The 21,617-nt window shown below is 39.9% G+C and overlaps 1 protein-coding gene across 1 annotated transcript in view; it reads right to left on the bottom strand.

The window, feature by feature from the left end:
* adarb2 (adenosine deaminase RNA specific B2 (inactive)) overlaps nucleotides 1-21,617 on the bottom strand; it is a 59,397-nt gene that overhangs the window by 19,936 nt on the left and 17,844 nt on the right. The window contains exon 3 of the mRNA XM_052115087.1: nucleotides 9,132-9,246. Coding sequence (XP_051971047.1) covers nucleotides 9,132-9,246 — 115 coding nt within the window. The remainder of the gene's footprint in view (nucleotides 1-9,131; nucleotides 9,247-21,617) is intronic.

Raw genomic sequence — 21,617 nt, 5'->3', positions numbered from 1 at the left:
GCCTTCTGAAGCCATCCAACAACTTTTTGTGGGGAAGTTATTTGCTGTAAATCTGGCCCTGTGCCTTAGCTCTCAAATCTTAATTCCCAATTGCGCACATTCAAACTTGCCAAGTTGCATTTGGTTACGAGGTATACGTAAAAAAACACTGACGTTTGGCATCGCCGGTCCATCTTTATGCCTCATATTTTAAAGGGACAGTGCACCCAAAAATTTTAATTCTTCCATCATTTACTCACCCTCATGCCATCCAAGATGTGTTTGACTTTTGCAGAACATGAATGAAGAATTTTAGAACAATATTTCTGCTCTGTACGTACTCGGCCTGAAGTCTGAAGGTCCAAAAAGGTGATAAGGTCAGCATAAAGGTAATCCATAAATCTTCAGTGATTTAATCCATGTCTTCAGAAGAGATCCAGTTGGTTTTGTGTGAGAACAGACCAAAAAAGAACTCCTTTTTCACTGTACATCTTGGCATTGCATCTCAAGGTACAATCATGATATCAAGCTCGATTACATTTCAAATCAAATCAAATCAAATCACTTTATTGTCACACTACCATGTACACAAGTGCAACAGTAGGTGAAATTCTTGTGTGCAGTTCCGAGCAACATAGCAGTCATGACAGTGACGAGACATATACCAATTACAATAAACAACATACTTACACAAAACAATTTACAAGTCAAATGTACACATACTTACACAAAACAATTTACAAATCAGATGTACACATACTTACACAACACAATAATTATATACAATGCAGAATATAGAACAGAATATACAATACAATACAATAAGTGGGAGTATATGAAATATATATGTGTATATATATATATATATAGCAGTTGTATTGAGGAGAATATGTTGACAGTCCAGTGTGAGATTATAGATTAATAAAGTGCAGTGCTAATTATTGATCCTGATAGATCAAGAGTTCAACAGTCTGATTGCTTGGGGAAAAAGCTATCATGTAGTCGGCTGGTGCGGGTCCTGATGCTGCGATACCGCCTGCCTGATGGTAGCAGTGAGAACAGCCCATGACTTGGGTGACTGGAGTCTCTGATGATCCTCCGAGCTTTTTTCACACACCGCCTGGTGTATATGTCCTGGAGGGAGGGAAGCTCACCTCCGATGATGTTCCTGGCAGTTCGCGACCACCCTTTGCAGGGCTTTTGCAGTTGTACGCTGTGCTATTGCCGCACTCAGGCGGTGATGCAGCCAGTCAGGATGCTCTCTACAGTGCTGGTGTAGAACCGCAGTGAGGATGTGGTGGTTCATTCCAAACTTCCTCAGCCGCCTCAGGAAGAAGAGGCGCTGGTGAGCCTTCTTCACAACGGCCTCAGTGTGGACGGACTCATGTGAGTTCCTCAGTAATGTGGACACCGAGGAACTTGAAGCTGCTGACTCTCTCCACCGGTGCTCCATTGATGGTGATGGGGCTGTGTTCTCCGCCTTTCTTCCTGAAGTCCACAACAAGCTCCTTGGTTTTACTGACGCTGAGGGAGAGGTTGTGCTCCTGACACCAGCGTGTCAGAGTGTGCACCTCCTCTCTGTAGGCTCTTTCATCATTGTCAGTGATCAGACCTACCACCGCCGTGATCGCCAGCAAACTTAATGATGGCATTGAGCTATGTGTTGCCACACAGTCATGTGTGTACAGGGAATACAGGAGTGGGCTGAGAACACAGCTCTGCGGGCTCCAGTGTTGAGGGTCAGTGATGAGGAGGTGTTGCTGCCCATTCTAACCACCTGACGCCTGCCTGACAGGAAATCCAGGATCCAGCTGCACAGCGAGCTGTTTAAGCCCAGAGCCCGGAGTTTCTCATCAAGCTTGGAGGGCACTATGGTGTTGAATGCTGAGCTGTAGTCTACAAACAGCATTCTCACATATGTGTTCCTTTTTTCCAGGTGGGAGAGAGCAGTGTGTATTGTAGATGCAATGGCATCATCAGTGGAGCGGTTGTTGCGGTAGGCAAACTGCAATGGGTCCAAAGAGGGGGCAGAACAGAGCAGATGTGATCTCTGATTAACCTCTCGAAGCATTTGCTGATGATGGGGGTCAGAGCAACAGGACGCCAGTCATTTAAGCATGTGATTATAGCTTGCTTCGGTACAGGCACAATGGTTGATGTTTTGAAGCATGTGGGGACTACAGACAGGGAGAGGGACAGATTGAAAATGTCCGTAAAAACACCAGCCAGTTGATTCGCGCGACGCTTCTGATGACGCCGCCCGAATGCCGCCTGGACCCGCGGCTTTACGGATGTTCACCCGCCGGAATGATCGGGTTACATCCACAACAGAGACGGAGAGTGAATCAACCTCTGTAAGCGCCAGCAGCGAAGTGCTTTCTCCGCGAGGGCGGTGTTACTGTCCTCAAAACGAGCATAAAATGTATTAAGTTCGTCCGGGAGAGATGCAGCGTGTTCATGGCGGAGACTTTATTCCGCTTTGTAGTCCGTGATTGTGTTAATTCCCTGCCACATACTTCTAGAGTCAGTGGTGCTGAACTGGCCTTCAAGCTTGTGCCTGTACTGGCGCTTAGCTGCACTGATAGTGTTACGGAGGGCATAACTGGCTTGTTTACGCCCTCCGCGTTAGGAGAATTAAAGCGGAGGTCCGCGCAGTGAGTGCCGCTCGAACATCGCCAGTAACCCATGGTTTCTGGTTGGGGTATATCCGTGATAGTTTTGGTCGGAACAACGCCCTCTACGCACTTCCTGATGAAACACGCTACGCTGTCAGCGTAAACCTCGATGTCGCCATCAGAGGCGGACCGAACATCTCCCAGTCCGCTGGATCAAAACAGTCTTGTAGCGCAGAGTCTGATTGGTCCGACCAGCACTGGATCGTTCTGAGGGTGGGTGCTTCCTGTTTCAGTTTCTGCCTGTAAGCGGGCAGAAGCAGAACGGAAGAATGGTCCGATTTGCCAAATGGGGGCGGGGAGGGATTTGTAGCCTTCCGGAAGGGAGAGTAACAATGATCCAAAACCCGTCCCCTCGTGGTGTTGAACTTTATGTGTTGGTGGTATTTTGGGGCGATTGCTTTGAAGTTGGCTTTGTTAAAGTCCCCGGCAACAATGAACGCAGCCTCAGGGTGCGCGGTTTCCTGCTCACTTATACACCCATACAGTTCCCTGAGTGCCCGGTCTGTGTCGGCTTATGGGGGATGTACACAGCTGTGATGATAACCGCTGTGAATTCCCTCGGCAGCCAGAATGGTCGACACAGAAGCATGAGATATTCCAGATCAGGAGAGCAAAAAGACTTGATGAAATGTACGTTCCTCTGATCACACCATGATTTGTTGATCATAAAACATACACCACCACCTCTGCTTTTACCAGAGAGGTCTTTCGCTCTGTCCGCCGGTGCACGGAAAAGCCCGTGATTTCGACGGCCGAAGTCTGGAATCTCCGTAGACAGCCAGGTTTCTGTAAGGCACATAACGCAGCAGTCCCTCGCTCTCGTTGGAAAGAGATCCGCGCCTCAGCTCGCAGAGTTTGTTGTCCAGAGACTGAACATTTGCCAGTAGTATACTGGGTAGCGGGGTCGATTTGCACGACGCCTTACTCTGATGAGAACGCCGCTCGCTTTTCCTCTTTTCCTTCTGCGCTTCCGCCGCCGAGCAGCACAGACAAGGGCTCACCGGGCGTGTTTGTAAACAGCGGGTCGGCATTAAGGAATTTGAAGTCCGGTTTTCGATGTGTGATTGTAGAACTAATGTCCAAAAGCGTTTGTCTGTCGTAAACAATAAGGCAGACAACATCCAAGACAAAAAAACAAAGAACTGTAAACAAAACAAACAATAAACCGCAGTGTTGTAACGGAGCTCGCAACGCAGCAGCCATACTCGGCGCCATCTTGAGTCCAAAATTCCTAGTGCTTGATGCATGCGCAGAGCACTAGATGGCGCTATAGGAGGTGTAATCGAGCTTGAAATCATGATCGATAAGGAGACTATATTAGAGTTATATTTTGGTCTGAAAAGATATTTCAGTGCTTTTGCAGACAGCTTAAATTTCAGTCTACTTCTCACACAAAGCTATCATATGGCTTCAGAAGACTTTGAATATAGTTGTATGGAACACTTTTATGATATTTTCATGGTGCTTTTTTATGATTTTTGAAACTCAACAGCATTTCATTGTAGAGAATAGAGCAATGTTGCTTAATAGGCAGGGCCAGCACTGATCTTGACAATACAATACATTTTTAGACGTGGCTTTAAAGGGTAACTAAACCCTAAACCAACTTTTTTTAGTTAATGATCTGTAAGCATGGGGCTTTATTAGTACTGGTCATTGATTCAAGTAATTTTTTTGACATTTGTGTATAAAGTGTTTTAATTCTACAATATGTGGTGGAAAAACGTCTGAGTGCTGCCCTCTTCAGGTTGAACGGTGGCTACTGCAGTTGAATTTTCCTATTGGCTGTTGCGGTACTTCGTGACGTAAGCGGTGACAGCTGACGTAAGCAGGTTCCAGCTCACCACGCCAGATTCATGTACATGTCGTCTTGCGACCGTGTGAGGAATAATAATAACATAGAGTCTGACAGCAGCTGTCAATTAATCCGTCACTACGAGTCTCCGGTACCTCCCACCTCCCCCGCTCAGCCCCGCACTCGGTTCGTTCCCTTTATCCCCGCCGGGGTCTGCCCACTTTTCCAGCATTTTCAAATATTTCTAGTGGGTGGAGTCAGACTCTGAGCAGGTGTTTAGTTACCCTTTAAAGGTCAAAGTATTGTTTGCTTTATTTCTATATCACTGAACATAACCCTATTATTGGCCAACTTCTGCCTTTTTTTAATTGTTGGTCTATGCACCCGTGTGTCAGGCAGATGCTGTTGGAGCATCTCACTTTGGTTGCATCGTGTCTCACTAGTTTTCAGCATATCTAGTCACAAGCACAGTGTTTTTGGGATGCTACGTCAGGTTAAACGTAGTTTGAAACGTTGAAAAACCTGCCCTACTTGAGCTATCCCAGTATGCAGCAGTGCAGTGCACAGCAGGGATCCAGCATACCCAGGTTTCTATGTTCAGGCATTTTTATTCAACAATCCCCTACGGCAACGACACTTTAATAGCAAAAAAAAAGAAAGAAAAAAATAACTAATTTAAAAGCCCCAGTAACCCTGTTATCTCCTAGCTGTTCCATTTAATGATAGTTTAGATCAATCTGGCAATGGTAGAGAGAAAGAAAGAGAAAGTGTAGTAATTTCTCTCAGTATTGGCATGAAATTGTTGTAAAGGCTCGTCTCTCAGTATGTGAGGGAGGTACGGCCCGTGGGCACTCCTGCTTTTAGAAGAGCAATAATCATCAGGATCTCTAAGAGAGCACGTGGTGCCAGTGAGTTGATACAAAGACAAACACTGCTGTGTGAACATCACTGCTGCTCTATGTACCCTGCAGTACACTGCCATGCATAGAAGAAGAAAGGGAAAGTATCTAAGGCAAGTGAACTATTAAAACACGCACTGTAGGAACAACTCAGGTGGAAGCCTGTAAAGCAAACAATAAAGGGTTTATCGTCTAAAGGAAAAGTGAATTGTTTCCTTTTTAACCTTAGAAAAGTTCAAAAGAAGTCAAACTCTAATAATTGTTGTACTACTTTATACTTTATATTGGGCCACTGAATGCATAAAGTATATGGATACTTTAGCCACGCTTGAATGAATAAATGCTCATACAAAGTAGAATATATGGATATTATTTGATTCAAATACGAAGTGGCAAGAAAATAATTTCATACATAAAAGGTTCAAGTAGACAGCACACTGTGAACTAAGTATAGCATACAGTAATAATAGTATGTATGGTAGTATGCAGTTCCAAACAATGCCACTATTAATCAGAGCATGGGTCACTCTAGTAGACTCTGTCAGGGGAAGCCCATATGCTGATATGAGCTTAATAAGCATCATTACCCCCACATTTTCCTAAATGAGTTTTATTTCACACAACAGAAAGAATGCAGTTCATCAGCTAGTTTATGAGGCCATCAAATCATAAGGAATCATTTGATGGGCTTTTATGCATCCGCCACTTCGGCTGGTTTAGGATAGACCTTCTTGGATTGGCTAGAAAGCACAAATATAGTGTATTTTGACAACAACAACAACAAAAATGCAGAAAGCGATTATTTCTGAAAACCACTGTAATTGCATTAAACTGTTTTCCTTCAGGGGTAAACCAAATGGCTGAGGTCATCGTCTAAGAAGTCATTTGCATGCCATTAGGCATCAAGAGGCTCATGAATTGATCCTTTACAAGTCACTCTTGCATGATCAAATGTTTGAATATTAAATGAGGTCACAATGGTGCACATCATCACCATTAACAAATTGTGTTCCCGAATCATTTCCCCACCAGATGAAGTCATGAGCAGTGCAGTGGGGTTATGTTTGCGCAAATATGACACATTTATTTAGAATGCTTAAAAGCCAACATGAAATCAAAATGGACCCTATTTACTTTCTTAAAAGATAGTTAAAAAAAAAAAGAAAATTCTCTCATTTACTCACCCTCATGCCATCCCAGATGTGCATGCCTTTCTTTCTTCTGCAGAACACAAATTTGGATTTGTAGTCGTCCACTAGCATCGTCCAATCACTGACAACCATGTTAAATTAAAATGTAGCATTATAAATTCTGAATTTATGTTCTGATTATCATTGTCCTATGTCTGCCAAACATGTTGAGTGATCCACACATCATCTACAACATGAAACTGAACTTTTGGTCGGATGTTAGGTGTGAATGCACTTGGCTGCATAGGAAAGCTATAGGATGCTCCCTTGTTCCCTATTTAGTGAATGGCTTAACCTCCAGTGTGTTGTATGTCAGCACTGGTCTCAGAACAGTTTGAAATTAACCTCATTTTCATTCTCACTCCTTATAAAGCCTCTGAAAGCAATTTTTTCTCAATGTGATAATGGACAGTGAATATAGATTTCTTATGGAAAAAGAAAGAGCCATTTCATGATAAATCGCTAACATTTTCAAAATGGCATGTCAGATGAAACAAGAATCTCTAATCTTTTGACTCAATCAGGTTTCAATGTAAAAACGTAATGATTTAGTTTTGTTGGCATTTTCTCAAAGACAAACTCCGCTGTGATCGGCACTATGTTGTTTTATCCCTTTAGCCCAGAGTGTGCTGAATTTATATCCTTTGGTTTAAATGAAATGAAATTATTCGTAGCGATTGTGAAGACAAAATACACAATCCACACAGAAGGACGTGGGTTGCACAAGGTTAATGCTGTTCATTTCAATGTAAATAAATGATATTAATACAATAAATTCCATCCCTACTAAAATATACAAAGAATACAATTACCACTGCAATGTCACTTTTAATTACTTGAAACATTCATCGTCAGAAGAAAACTTTCCAGACATCCCTGGTTGAATTGAATATGCATTTTCCACCACGGAAATCTGTCTTTCCACTTTGGAATTGCTTTATATACAATCATGCATTCTTTAAATTGGAAGTCCAACTGTTTGGCTCCCTCTACCACCCCTTCAGCTGTGCATCTGATGTTCAAAACCCGATATCCCAGCACACACTAGGTTGAAATAAGATTATTCACACCAACAGATTCAAATGGAGTCTGTTTCTTTTGTGTTACTGGATGAAATAATCCAATAAGTGTCATGTGAGGAGCACTCTCGCTCAGGTTATGACTCCCCCTGTGAAAGTCCAGCCTTTCAAAGTTGGACCTGCATTAATATTCCACCAGTGCCTGTGCCAGTCTAAAAGATTCAATAGATGCTCAAAGAGCAGCGAACAGGACCCCCAGTGTTTCTGTCAATTTTGCGTGTCTGCTCGGCTGCCACAAATTCTTGGGCACCGATGTCTGGATCTTTGAAGATAACAGTCTTAAGAAACAAGCTCTGCAATTACTGTGAGGCAGACGGAGCGGTAGAGAGCGAGAGAGGACAGGGATTAGGTCAGATCTCACTGAAGTTTAAATTGATGAGCTGTGGTCTTCAAAAGAGAAACTTGATACTGATCCCGCAATGACTCCTGAAGCTGCAGCTGTCTCCTTCAAACACGCATTTAAACATCACATCATCCTGCCACTACTCGGCAACTGAGCTGACTTAATTCATCATGGTGGGACATAATAATTCATTAAAGCTATAGCAAAAACGTTAGCAACTATCAGGGCCCGCCCGTGGGTTTGTGGGGCTCTTGGTGAAATCATTTTTGTGGGTTCCACTGGTGTGAAAATTGTCCTTACTTTAGAAAGCACTGAAAAATAAACACTAGTCTGTATAACTCAATAGACGCCAAATAACGTGTTCCAATAGCTTTTTTTCCCACCATGAAGATGTTAGGTCAAAATGTACATGCACGCATATGGAAATATGTGCATTTTAGATGCTGTGACAATTTATACAAATACAATTGTTTATTGTTTGTTCATATTGTATTAACACATTTGAACTTATACAACTGTTCATGTTAAAAATGGACTAGTATATGTAGAATGTAAAATGACATATTTGAAATAGGGCCTATAAACACAACTTTGTATGTTAAATGATCAAGTCCAAGCGTGTTGCATGCTTGGAGTTGGACAAGAGTGTGTGCATGATAGAAACCATAGGACTGCTGAGAATTTCAAAATTAAAGTCAACAATGTTTCTTAAACGTATAACTTGTTCATTTATTTAGCATGTGTTCGCTATTTCACTGGGCCCTTCTAGGCACGTCGGGGCCCTAGGTGGCCCCCTGGTTTGCCTGTAGGATGGGCCGGCCCTGGCAACAAATAAGGCTTCTTAAAGGTATAATTGTGGACTTTAGTAATTGATGACAGGACTACTTCTTTAAAGCCCTTTGATTAATATTGTAAGGGGTTTCAATGGAACAGAAACATACATTTTGGAAAACTAAAGGGCTTTTATTCATGTGAATCGTCTTAGTCCATTCTTGGACTGCTGTTTGCCTAAGTTCCGATATAGGTCCAGTTTTGTCTATTTCTTTTCAAAGGTGATAAAGCTCTAAATATTTCATACAAAGCTTCACACTCACAAGATACACAGAGGTGCTTTCTCTATCGATATTGAACCGTTTAAATAATTCACAAGCCGATTGAAATGTTGCCTTACCTCTGGTCATGACGATGCCTGCCAGGCCTTTGTGACGCGCGTGCAGCAGCGAGGAGCAGACAGACAGCTCTGTGTATTTCTCTCGCACCAGGTGGAATATCGCATCTGCAAACTCCTGCAAAACACAAGTTCTTGGTAAATTTGTAGCTTTGTGTAAATCGTATTATATAATAAAATGATTGATTTAATTGTGTAAATGTTAATTAGAACCAGAATATATATTTCAGAAGTAATCTACATATTTAGTGTACATGTTCCAATGTATATATTTGCACATTTACATATGCATTACATCACACACTGTAGTGAACACTGACATACATAATATGAAAAATCAAATTTTCATTACATTACTGAACTTGAAATTGGAATGTACATTCAATAAAACGTATTGCCATTATAGTATTTGTCTATATAATATAAAAAATGTCAATTTAAAAAAAAATATATATAATATAAAGATCACACTACACTTTTCTAAAAATTTTAAATAAAAAAATAAAACCTTACAGTAAAGTGTGTATGTTCTGCATTGTAATAATGTATGTTAATATTCAAAATAATTAATTCAAATATTTTGTACATTTTAAGTTATTCAAATTATTAATTGATTATTTTAAAAATACAATTGATTTAATCATTTCTTATAAAAAGTTATAAAGTGTTACCGCTGTCATTTACAGTAAATAAACATGTTCACCTTTTCGTAAATCGTATATAGCATGCATCTTTAATCAAAAATCTTGTATATTTAAATAGCAGCCAAGCAAATTGTTTTGCTATTTCATAATTACACAATGACTTTCCCCGTGGCTTTTTTTTACACTTACACTGTGACCCAATTAATTTGTGTCAAAACATCGCCCATTGATAGAGTAATTGGATGGAGAAGAGAACACAGCTGTGCTCATGGTCAGGCATTTATCGCAGACACTTGCTAATGAAACAGCTTGATTAGTTTGGTGCTGTCTCAAATGCTCTGAGCTCAGACCGCTGCAAAACCCGCCAGCCTGAAAAATAACCTGGACTTTGTTTGTGCATTCACCAGACGGGCTTCAGGCCATCCTGCCCTGTATTGCTGGCCAGCTGTTCTCGAACCTGTGCAAATGCATTTTTACTACCCATATGACTGTTATGTTGCTCTTTTTGTGGCAATTAGTGGCTTAAGGAGGCAAACGCAAAATCATACAGTACACACACTGTGTCAAATGATAATTATAATTTCTAAGGGGTCATCCAGACGGCTAGTGGAATAAAGTGGGGGGAAATTGCTCAGAGAGCAAAAACAGATGCACATCTCTTTACTGAGGTTGTTCACAGCATGTGCTAGCTGATTAACTGATCGGAGAACAGTCGTAATGCAACCAGGCTGTGGCTGTCTGTGGACTTAATACAAAAGATACTTGAAAGTAAAAAAATACAGTATGTGATTTCATTAGCATTCAAAGTTATTTGATCTAGTACACATTTTACTAAGTACACTGAAAATATACAAAAATAATTTATAGACAGCTGTATTATAAATACAACAAAAATGCATGACTATGGTGCTCAGGTGGTTGTTAAGGCATTGCTGGGTGGTTGCTGAGGTGTTCTTAGTGGATTTTGTCATATTGCTATGTATTTACTAAGATGTTGTGGGTGTTGCCAGGGCATTGCTATGCAGTTGCTAAGATATTCAGTTTTTTGTTGTTGTTTTGTTTTTACGTTTTGCTATGCGGTAGCTAAAGGGTACCTTGGTACAAGGACGGATTAAAAACTGAGAGGCCTATGGGCTGGTACACTATGGAGACCCCCCATGATGTGACTACATTCACCTTTATGTGCTAGGATGCTTGGCAGATATGGTTGGATTTTTCAAATAAAAGAAGAAAAGTTTGGAGCAATGTCTTACACAGCCAGTTATATGTAATTTTTAATAATGAACTGATCCAAAATTAAAGTTTAAAAAGAACTTCAATATTTATGAATGCATCTTGAGACACCTGTGTTCTGTTTCAGCATTTGTTGCACTGCATCAAGCTTTTACAGCTCAGGTGTCACAAATCGACATTCTGATGGAGTCTGATTCCAGATTATTTTCACCTGGCAAAGTTTCAGCGCCCCCCTGGTGTGCAGACAATAATTACACAAGTTGAATGCTGAATTTAAAAATCAAAGCATCCCGAAAAGGTTTAGAAACCATAGCGTCCGCTGCCTCATGGAAAGTGAACCTGCCCGGGCAGAATTACACATTTTCCACTGATTAAGAATGTGTCTACTATGTTGCAGGCAATGAAAGAGATTACATTTGTATATGATTTATATGATTTTATTATTGAAGTTCTATGTGTTGTGCTATTTATGCTCATAGGTCACTGTGAGATTGTGTTTGACGCGTCCATGGCAATAAACGTTCTTTATTCCCAACTCCCGACAACTACACAATAACCATTCGTGAACTCTCGTGGTTAACCAAATAGCTTATTACAAAGGGATGCCACGAACATATTTAGGGTATTAAGGCACTTTCACTTTAGCATTAAACATTAAATGCAAGCAGGACTTCAATGCTGTTACATGAATTCTGTCGCTTATATGAATTTAAACCATTAGCTTTGTTCACAGCTAGAGTAAACTCCACCTTATCTTTGTGTTTGGAAGTGTTTTGTAAATCAGATGCATTTCTCTGTAGTCCTTCAAATAAACGCACCACACCTCTGAGTGTCTGTGCTCATGCTGCTGTAGTCCAGCATGCATTCAGCCGATCACATGGGATTTCACATAAGGCTTACATTTACATGAATTTATAATAAATCTCTCAAAAATAAATAAATAAATCATTTAGAGCACAGGCCCTTTGGGTTAAAAGGCCCCTCGGCCCAATCGGCCTTGGTAGGTTGCTAAGGCATTGCTAGGTGGTTGCGAAAGTGTTTCGCATGGTTACTAAGGAATTGCTGGGTGGTTTCTAAGGTGTTCTGAGTGTATTTCTGCAGGTTGCTCTGTATTTACTATGGTGTTATCGTTATTTGCCAAGGTGTAGATATGCAGTTGCAAAGGTTTACTGCTTGTTTTTAACATGTCTCAACGCAGTTGCTAGGGTGCTCTGAAAGGTTGCTAGGGAATTGTTAGGTGGTTGCTAGGGTGTTTTTAACATTTTTGCTATGTTGTTGCTGGGGTTTCTTGATGGTTGCTAGGGTTTTCTGGGAATTGCCAGGGTGCTGCTATTGCATACAGTTGCTAATGTGTGCAGAGTTCATTTTAGCATGTTGCTATGTATGGACTACAGTGTTGTGGGTGGTTGCCAGGGTGTTGCTATGTGGTTGCAAATGTGTTCTAAGTGGATTTTTAGCAATTTGCTATGTATTTACTACAGTGTTGTGGGTGGTTGCCAGGGCATTGCTATGCAGATGCTAAGCTGCTCAACAAGCCACAAGATTTGAAATATCATTCATGTTCAATTACTAAAAGTAGTGAATATTTTAACAGACATAACTCAACATTAAAGAATATACAGTTCTACTCACGGATATCTACTTTACTTGTTACTAAGTGCCTCAAACAAAACTTGTATCTTGCATAGATTTGATGTCAGTTTACTGGTAAATTTTGGCAAATCCAACAATTAGCTCTTCTACAAAAGACCTCATTGTATCAACCCCGAGCATTGTTAGCATGAACTAAATGATCTTATGAACTGTAGAAAAAGCTTGCAATAAGATAGCTATACTAGAATATTAATGTATCTTGCTATACTTACCGACGTATTTAGCTAAGATGAACAACAAAACCCTTAAGATCCCTGAAGAGTGCCATTTAATCTAAAATTGTCATCAATGTATGTTTTTTTTTTTTTATTCTAAACAATGTCCAACTCTTAAGCTAGAAGTCAAAGACAAGCACTTTAGTCTAAGCATGCCAAGCCAGCAGCACAGACATTTTTAAATGCCTCTCAGAGGTAATTAAACAAACACTAAGCACATAGTCACCTTAATTAAATATCTTTTATTGGTGAAATAAAAAGGATTAAGAGGGAAGGCAAACATTTCCACACTTGAAAGAGAGAGGCGTGGGATATCGTTGGACTGACACCTGTATTTAGTAATAGTACCCATTCCTTACTGTGCTGAGATGTGCTTTCTTGATAAAACATTATACTCTAGTGAGAATTAGGGGTTACTGGAATTAGAACAAAATAAAACAAATAAATGTAAGTGATGCTTGCCCGTGCAAATCTCACTGCCACAATACAGGTTGTTGTGGGTTGTTGTGGGTTGTTGTCAGGGCATGGCTATGTAGTTACCAAGGTATTTTGAGTGGTTTTGAATTTGTTGCTATATGGTTGCTAAGGTGTTCTGAGTGGTTTTCAGTGTATTGCAATGTGGTTGCTAGAGTATACTGGATACTTGTCAGGGTATTAAAATGCAGTTGCAAATATGTTCTGAGCAGATGTAGTGTTACTATGTAGTTGCTATAGTATTCTGTATGGTTATCATATGAGGTTGCTAAGGGGTTCTAAGTGGTGTTTAGTGTGTTGCTACGTGGTTGCTCTGGTTTTCAGGATGGTTGCCAGGTGTTGCTATAATATTGCAAAGTTGTTCTGTAAGGTTTTAGCTAATATCTATGCATTTTGCACTGTGGGTGGTTGCCAGGGCGTTGCTACTGTAAGCGGTTGTTAAAGTGTTCTGAGTGTTTTTTAGCATGTTGTTTGCTAGATTGAAGCGGGTGGTTGCTAGGCCGTTGTTATACGGCTGATAAAATGTTTTGAGTGGATTTTAGCCTGTTGATATATTTTCTATGGTGTTGTTGGTGGTTGCCAGGGCATTGCTATGCATTTGCTAAGGTGTTCTAAGTGATTTTCAGTGTATTGCTATGTGGTTGCTAGAGTATACTGGATACTTGTCAGGGTGTTAAAATGCAGTTGCAAATATGTTCTGAGTGGATGTAGTGTTACTATGTAGTTACTAGAGTATTCTGGATGGTTGTCCTATGCGGTTGCTAGTGGTGTTTAGTGTGTTGCTACGTGGTTGCTCTGGGCATTGCTATGCATTTGCTAAAGTGTTCTAAGTGGTTTACCACAAGGCTATACCACAAGGCTAATTCAGGGGTCGGCAACCGTTTTGAAATGGAGTGCCATTTTATATTTTCCATGTCAATGGCTTTACAGAGCCCTTCCAACCCACAAAATACAGCACAAAATATCAGTTAGCACAAATTCCGTTCTCAAGTTTATAATTTGGGTTAAGGGGTTTGTTCAAATTCCAAACCATAAGTAAGACCAAAATTAATAGTAATGTTTGTCTTAACAAACCACTAATAAACACAAACTCAGAAAACATATAGAAGCTGACAAAGCATATTTAAAATGGAAGAAGGATAAAAGAGAGAGGCACAGAACGCAATCCTCAGCTTTGACCATTTCGGGGAATTCAGTGGCTTTTGTTTGCTACATGCCAACAACACATTATGAGCTTTTAAATTTCAAAGGCTTGTCTCAACATGATCCATTAATGGCAATCAAATCATTTGATTTCTTTTGAAGATATGCCACAATAATGAAGTCTTTTGCATAAATCTGTATTCACAAGTCTGAATACAGAATAATGTCGCACTGATTTGAAAAGGAAAACCTCTTGCAGGTAATGGACTGAAATTAGTTATCAAAGGCAGGAATAAAATATTTAGAGCACTCAAAAGGGACTCTAATACCTTGAAAGAGGCATTGGAAAGGAAAGGGGGGGGGAGCAGAAAATGTGTGATTTATTCTCTGGAAGAATTTGTGATGAATGTTAATCAAGCAAAAAATAAATAAATAAATAGTTAAGACAGCTCTGTCAAATCAGAGAGGAACGGCAATCCAACTCCTTTTCAGTTTCACAAGGTGTGGAACGAGTGACAAGAAAAAAAAGAACATCTTGTGATGTGTCGTGGTTCTTTCTGCCATCTAGGAAGAAAAAAAATTAAATAATAAAAAAGATGATACTCTGCACTAAAACATGTTAGTATTACATTTAGCTTTAACCATTGCAATGTATCTCTTTTAATGTACTAATTACATTTCCACTCAACCTTGGAGGCTTTGCAATAATTATGACATTGTAATTATAAGATGCTATGTAAAATATATAAAAAAAGACCTTCGAGAAGAACGTCAAGCTATTTAGTGTGTAGAGAAAGTAAATATGTACATTTATGCCTCTCATCCACACTGGAACATAGTTTTTCTCCACTAGAAAATGAAGCAGTTTGAAAACAATCACCTTTACAGATTACACACACACACACACATTACATTAATTTATATTAATGAAATGGAAAAGATTTGTGTGGATGTGGCCTAACAATTTATATGACATATAACAAATACGGCAGTAATGGCACAATGTTTTAACAGGTTTTATTGCACCTATTTAATAGCTTCTCCTTTTAGCAGTCTTATTTCCAGAGTAATGTAGAATGTCAGTCGCACTGCCGCCGTCACCTCTCCTCAGAAGTCAATACTGTGCCAGGAACACAAATGTCAACAGGGAAATTTTCTAGACTGCTCCCTGACCCAGAAGTCATTTCCTTGGGGGGTTCTTGCTGACAAAAGGGTCCTGGCAATGCATAATTTCCTCTGCATGGAAAAGATACGCAGAGAATTCTCCTGTCTGCAATCAGGATTTTTCTCCACAGTGTGAGAACTTACATTCAGGAGTTTGCCGTCTGTCCGTTCTGCATTACGTGGCAGCTCATTTTAGCTTATAACTCCAATTTGGCACGTTTCGCAGCCGACCTACCGGACCACTTGGATCTCCTGATGGCCAGTCCGCCCCTGATCGACCTCAAAGTGTGTCGGCCCACCGGGAAAATGCCCGGTATGCCAGATTACCAGTCCAGCCCTGAGGCACGGTCATTTTCAATTTTGATGACGAAAGATGGCATGGGCAGATGTTGAGCAAGTGTGAAACCTGCAAAACCTACTTGCCAAGCAGCCTATTTTTCATGCTGCACTTCTCTTATTTATTTTATTTAGGTCATTGCCAAACCAAACAACTTCCGATTGGTCAACGCTGCAAATTTGCATGTCAAAGTTAATCAAACTTGAACCCACCTGAAATGACACTGTAGCTTTAACTCTATTTGATCTTAGGGATGCATCAATACCACTGTATCTCGTCTGATCCGATACGATACCTCAGTGTCGGCCGTTCCGACCCGATTCAAGTGTTGTTTTTTTCTTAATCAGTTTATATAGAATACCTACATATGAGAATCATATATATGAGAGAAAAAACAAACAAACCTCTAACGCTACACATCTTTTTCAATATAATTGTGTAGCACATTAAGTGAGACTTTATTTGTTTAGCTGTTTAGGAAGTAGCAGTGCATTATGATTGTCCAGCGTGTGCAGTGCGTGTGTGTAAACAGAGCAGCGTGCATTCATTGAAACGTGCAGTGCATGTAAACTATGATTTTAATTATTAAACGCAGCCTTTTTGCTATTCACAAAGCTATCGTTGAATAAAATGCATGAGTCATATGGACTACTTTAAGGGTACTTTTATGTTTCTTATGTAAGCATAAGAAACATTATGTTTCTTATGGAGCTTGACAGTAATTACCATGATTAACACAAAGTATTGGATTTGGATCAGGCTCGTCAGACCGGTACCCGATCCGGTTAAAATCGTCAGTTACGAAGATGATACCAATCCAGGGATCGGAGCAGGGCTGGACTGGTAATCTGGCATACCGGGCATTTTCCTGGTGGGCCGATGCACTTTTGGGCCAATCAGGGGCGTAATGGCCAGAGAACCGAGTGGGCCGGTGGTTCAGCCGCAAAACGTGCCGAATGTGCCGCGATAAGCAACAATGAGACGCCGCATTATGCAGAACCCTCCAACGCGCAAAAACATTTGGCTCACGCACTTTATTATGGCTTTCTAGTGCCATAATAAACTTGTTTCAAAGGATTATATCACTTTAACAAAGACTAAACTTTAAAATGTTAAAATGAATACAAATTCTGTAATTGTTTAATAATTACTCAACCATTACATTTTTATTTTTATTCAAATATCTATACATTCGTAAAATATATATGGAAAAATGTAAGGTTTTGAAAATATTTGTTTGTTTCTAAAGCTGTAAATACATAAAAACATTTACATTTTAAATGCTGTTAATGCATACAAAAGAAATGGCAAAAAAGTATGTTTTTATGTTATGTTCAGATACATACAAATAATAATTAGGCTGAGTTTGCAGCACCGATGAGTACTAAAAAGTGGAATGTACCAAACAAGTTCATCAAATTTTAAAATGTTATATTATGAAGAGCTTACTTTTTCATTAAAATGGCCATCTCAATCAATCTCAACATTCTTCAAACTCTTTAAGTAAACCCATAACCTGTTCCTTTAAATTACATTCTTCAATTGACTACAGCAGGTAATATCCTACAATTAACTGCTTCCATAGTGTGACGCAAGCGTCGTATATTTTCTAGCAGTTTGGCCATGATGACTCCATGCTTTACAATCTGCCGCTCGAGAGAATCCAATCATACGATGGCACGCGTGAGGGCCATCTCTAAGAACCCCCCCCTTCCCCACCCCACGTCTTATCAGGACCCAACAGAGCACCCGTGTCTGCAAAGAAATGGGGCCATGTCTTCTATTTCTTTATAGAGGTATTTAACAATTTATTCACAAAGTTTTAATAGTGCCTTTCCATGGTTATATCATCCTCCTGCCTGCTGCCCAGGGTGAGTCCTTTGAAAATTAATATCCGTTAGAACCCTGCTCCAGAAGCTTTGGAAAATCTCAAAGTGGCAGGTATCCATGTTGCCACACGTTTCACTCTGGTTTGGTCTCTGTAACCCATGCTATTAAATTATTAGTTTACCAAAAAAAAAGAAGAAAAAACCCTTTTGTGGACGACACGAGGGGGAATAAAGACAGTATTTTCATTTTGGCCAAACTATTCCTTAAAAATCTCCTTCATTTTGTAATTAATTTTTTTCCTTGTTTAACAGCTTGCTTTGTTATTTATGTGCAAACAAAAAATGGAAACAAGAAAACTGCTGACGAAGCCGCTGCCATTCCAAAATGAACTATGTTCAGCTTTGTGATGTCGCCTCAAACCGTGTCCAACCTTTTAGTGTGTGAAGGTCCAGATGGCCCTGCAGTCTGCAAGACAGATTTTTACCCAGCCACACTTTCTGCTCTATCAGCGGGGAGCTGTCACTCAGATCAGCCTGGCTGGGCCACCAGAGCCGTAAAACACGCTGCCTTCTCATCTGTCCCATTGTAAGGCTCCCAACACCCAAAACAGATAGTAGGACCAGAGAGCTTTGGGCTTTTGCTCTTTCCATGCTACATAGTTGAACTGATCACCCAAACTGAGGGTCACACTGTGCAACTGAACCCATAGCCTGCACAGACCAGGACAATTTTGTGGCCAGGAACAAATGACCTCCTCCATCAGGAAGGAAGTTGTGGAGCAACTAGTCGACCTGATAAAGTGATGGCCTGGTTGGGCTTGCTAGCTACTGTAGGCTTGAGTCCTGTAAAATAAAAACTACCCAAACTAGGACAGTTATGATGGAATAATGAACTGTGAACAGTCATTATCGCAAACCCTGACAAGAAACAGAAGGTTGACTTTTCTTTAGCTAAAATTGTCTGTGCTTACCGAAATTGGAAATACTGCCCCCAGTGGCCAAAGCTGTAAGTGTTGATGGGCGTATGGTCACATGCAAGCTGTATTTTCTGGGTGAAATGTAAACAGAGGGGCACCAAAAGCGAGTTGTGAAGCGAGTTATTTTTAGCTATACAAGCTGAAATACAGTAAAGTATACGGGGGCATATATAGCAGTGTGACATTCTCTTCTTGTTTTTTTTAAATTTTTTATTTTACCTAACAAATAAATAAATGGTCATTAAATAATTATTTGAGTTGATATGCTGTTATTATGGGTCAAGAAAGAGCCCACAGAGTCTCCAGAAACAGCTGAATTCAATGTTCTGTTGCCATTTACACTGCGAAAATGACCGTCTGACTGCTTATGATCTTGCTTATTACAAGACTACTTGTCAAAATAATCAATAATTGGACATGACATATTGATTTGAATTTAAATTAGCTTATGTGTAGAGATCAAAGGAAAGTAAAGATGACTGGCAATGGCCAGATGACCGGTGAAATATCACTTCATCCCCGGATTTGTAGCCATTAATTAGGAATATTTGACAGGTGAATGGCGTGATTGACCAATCAGAATTGAGTACTGCAGAAAACCATGTAATGATATTACATAATGAACTGATTGAGATTATTTGATCTAATCACAATTATTTGAGATAACCTCAAACATTCTGCTCTATAAATTCCAATCACATATTGCCATCCAAATAAGAGAAGTTTATTGAAATACAGTAATCTATTATATGTGAATACATATTATATTAACATAAAAATCCAGCAGGAAGCATTTTTCCAGATTTCGAATACGGAAATAAAATATCCTAAAATTTGAAATAATAATAACCATAATAATCAATATATTTATTACTATAATATAATATTCATGATGTATTTTAGATCGGGACAGATAAATAAACAAGCAAAAAGGCAAATTGCAAACATCACACATGTACATCATTCCCATCAAAGTCAAACCCGGAAAGATACGCTTTCTGACTTATATTGAGAGTGAAAAATTGTGCCGTTTACAACAAAAAAGTAAAAAAAAAAAAAAACTTCCAGGCCAAAACACAGATGCACACGAACAAACCTGCAGTGTGGATAATAATCATATTATTACAGATGGACTGATTCTGCACTTCTGTGGCCATATAAAACAGAGGTCGATTGGGTGTGTGCGTTGTGTGTGCCCAATAATTGTCCTACTGCAGTGAGGCCATCTGATCATACAGACCTGGCAAACATAGATACAAAAGCAGCTTTTAGGATCAGTTCAATCTGTGCCACAGACTAGTGTGACAACATGGCAGTTTTGCCCTGCATGGGCTAAATTATCTCTCTGTGTTCACTGAACCTATTATCTTTGTGCCAAGAGGTGCCAGGGTACCAATACTGTGCCTGCCATCCTGATTAACTTTAAATGAAACCTTTGCAGTGTTCAGGATAAGTAACAAAACTGAATAATGCTTGATACAATACATTAGTATTATATAAAGTTACAATTTATATTTTAAGTTATAAATTGTAACTTTATATAATACTAACGTATTGTGTTTTAGCAGTGAATTTCGGCAACAGTAGGTAGAAAGTTCTTCTTCACGTAGTTAGCTACTTTATTGTAGTGGAGCTAACTACTTTTTAAAAAAAGGTACATTGGCTGAAGTTGAACTACTTAACATAATGAGTAGCTACTACTGCAGCTTTGCAAGATAGCGTATCAAAGTAGCTTGGCTGACTCTACACTTATATGACCACACTGCCCCAAACTCTTCAAAACTGTTTGCATGTCCTGGTACACAGTGTAGACAAACAAAAAGTCGCAGTAGGTGGGAGCTTGTTTTAAAGGCTCAGCGTCAATCCCACCTGATTAACTCTTGTGTCAAGACAGAAAAGCACATACGAGAGGGAAAATGGCTTAATAATGCCAGAGAGGGTGTAAAACACACATCACAGCCTTTATACATAATGCATCAAATAAAGAGGACAGCAAAGAGGCTACTTCAAAGACATAACTTGACCTGCCCCACAGAATGAAATCGTGAGCGCAAGGAGGAGAGGGGGAGGGAGAAACCGGCGGGAGACAGAGACACGGTGGAGGTATGAGTAGATGAATAGAAACAGATCGTCAGAGAGAGAGGAAGTGTGTGATGTTCTTTTAACAAGCGCCTCTCAGGCGGACCCTCATTTGACCGTGAGGGCTGTTCACACATCGCTCATTAATCCACTCCTGATTGTGAAAACCCTGTCATCATTACTCCAAAACTGGCTAATGCTACCGGCTAATGCGGCTAACCATGCAAACAAATAACTCTGCTATATAAAAGATTGTTATGACATGGGATCAAACACAAGATATCTAAAATTTCCTTTCAATTAAATTGTACCTTGATGCGATACAATAAAGTCTCAAGCAATGACATGTTCCATGCTAATTTATGTCTTTGTCCTAACAAGACGCTGCCAGGGCTGGATTGTGAACATCTTTTGGTGGACAAGTCCCCGTCGCTGCACCTAGTGTACACGCTGGAACCCTTATCCTACATACAATAAAACGACATGGGGGATTTGGCTAATAAATTAGGAAACACATACAGTATAATGGTAAGCTAATAATAAACTAAAAATAGAATCCTACATGAACCCTAATGGAATAATTCACCCAAATATTTTCATTAAGTCGTTATTTATTCACCCTATGACATTCTTTCTTCCGTGGAACACAAAGGGTGATTTTTATAAGTCTTCACAGAGTTATTTGCCATATAATGCAAGTGTAAATTGACTCCAATCTGTCAAGCAGGCAACTGTGGCAAG

The sequence above is a fragment of the Xyrauchen texanus genome, chromosome 42, assembly GCF_025860055.1.
Source record: "Xyrauchen texanus isolate HMW12.3.18 chromosome 42, RBS_HiC_50CHRs, whole genome shotgun sequence".
Taxonomy (NCBI): Eukaryota; Metazoa; Chordata; class Actinopteri; order Cypriniformes; family Catostomidae; genus Xyrauchen; species Xyrauchen texanus.
Note: the sequence above shows the minus strand (reverse complement) of the source record. Positions and strands in the feature narration are given on the sequence as shown.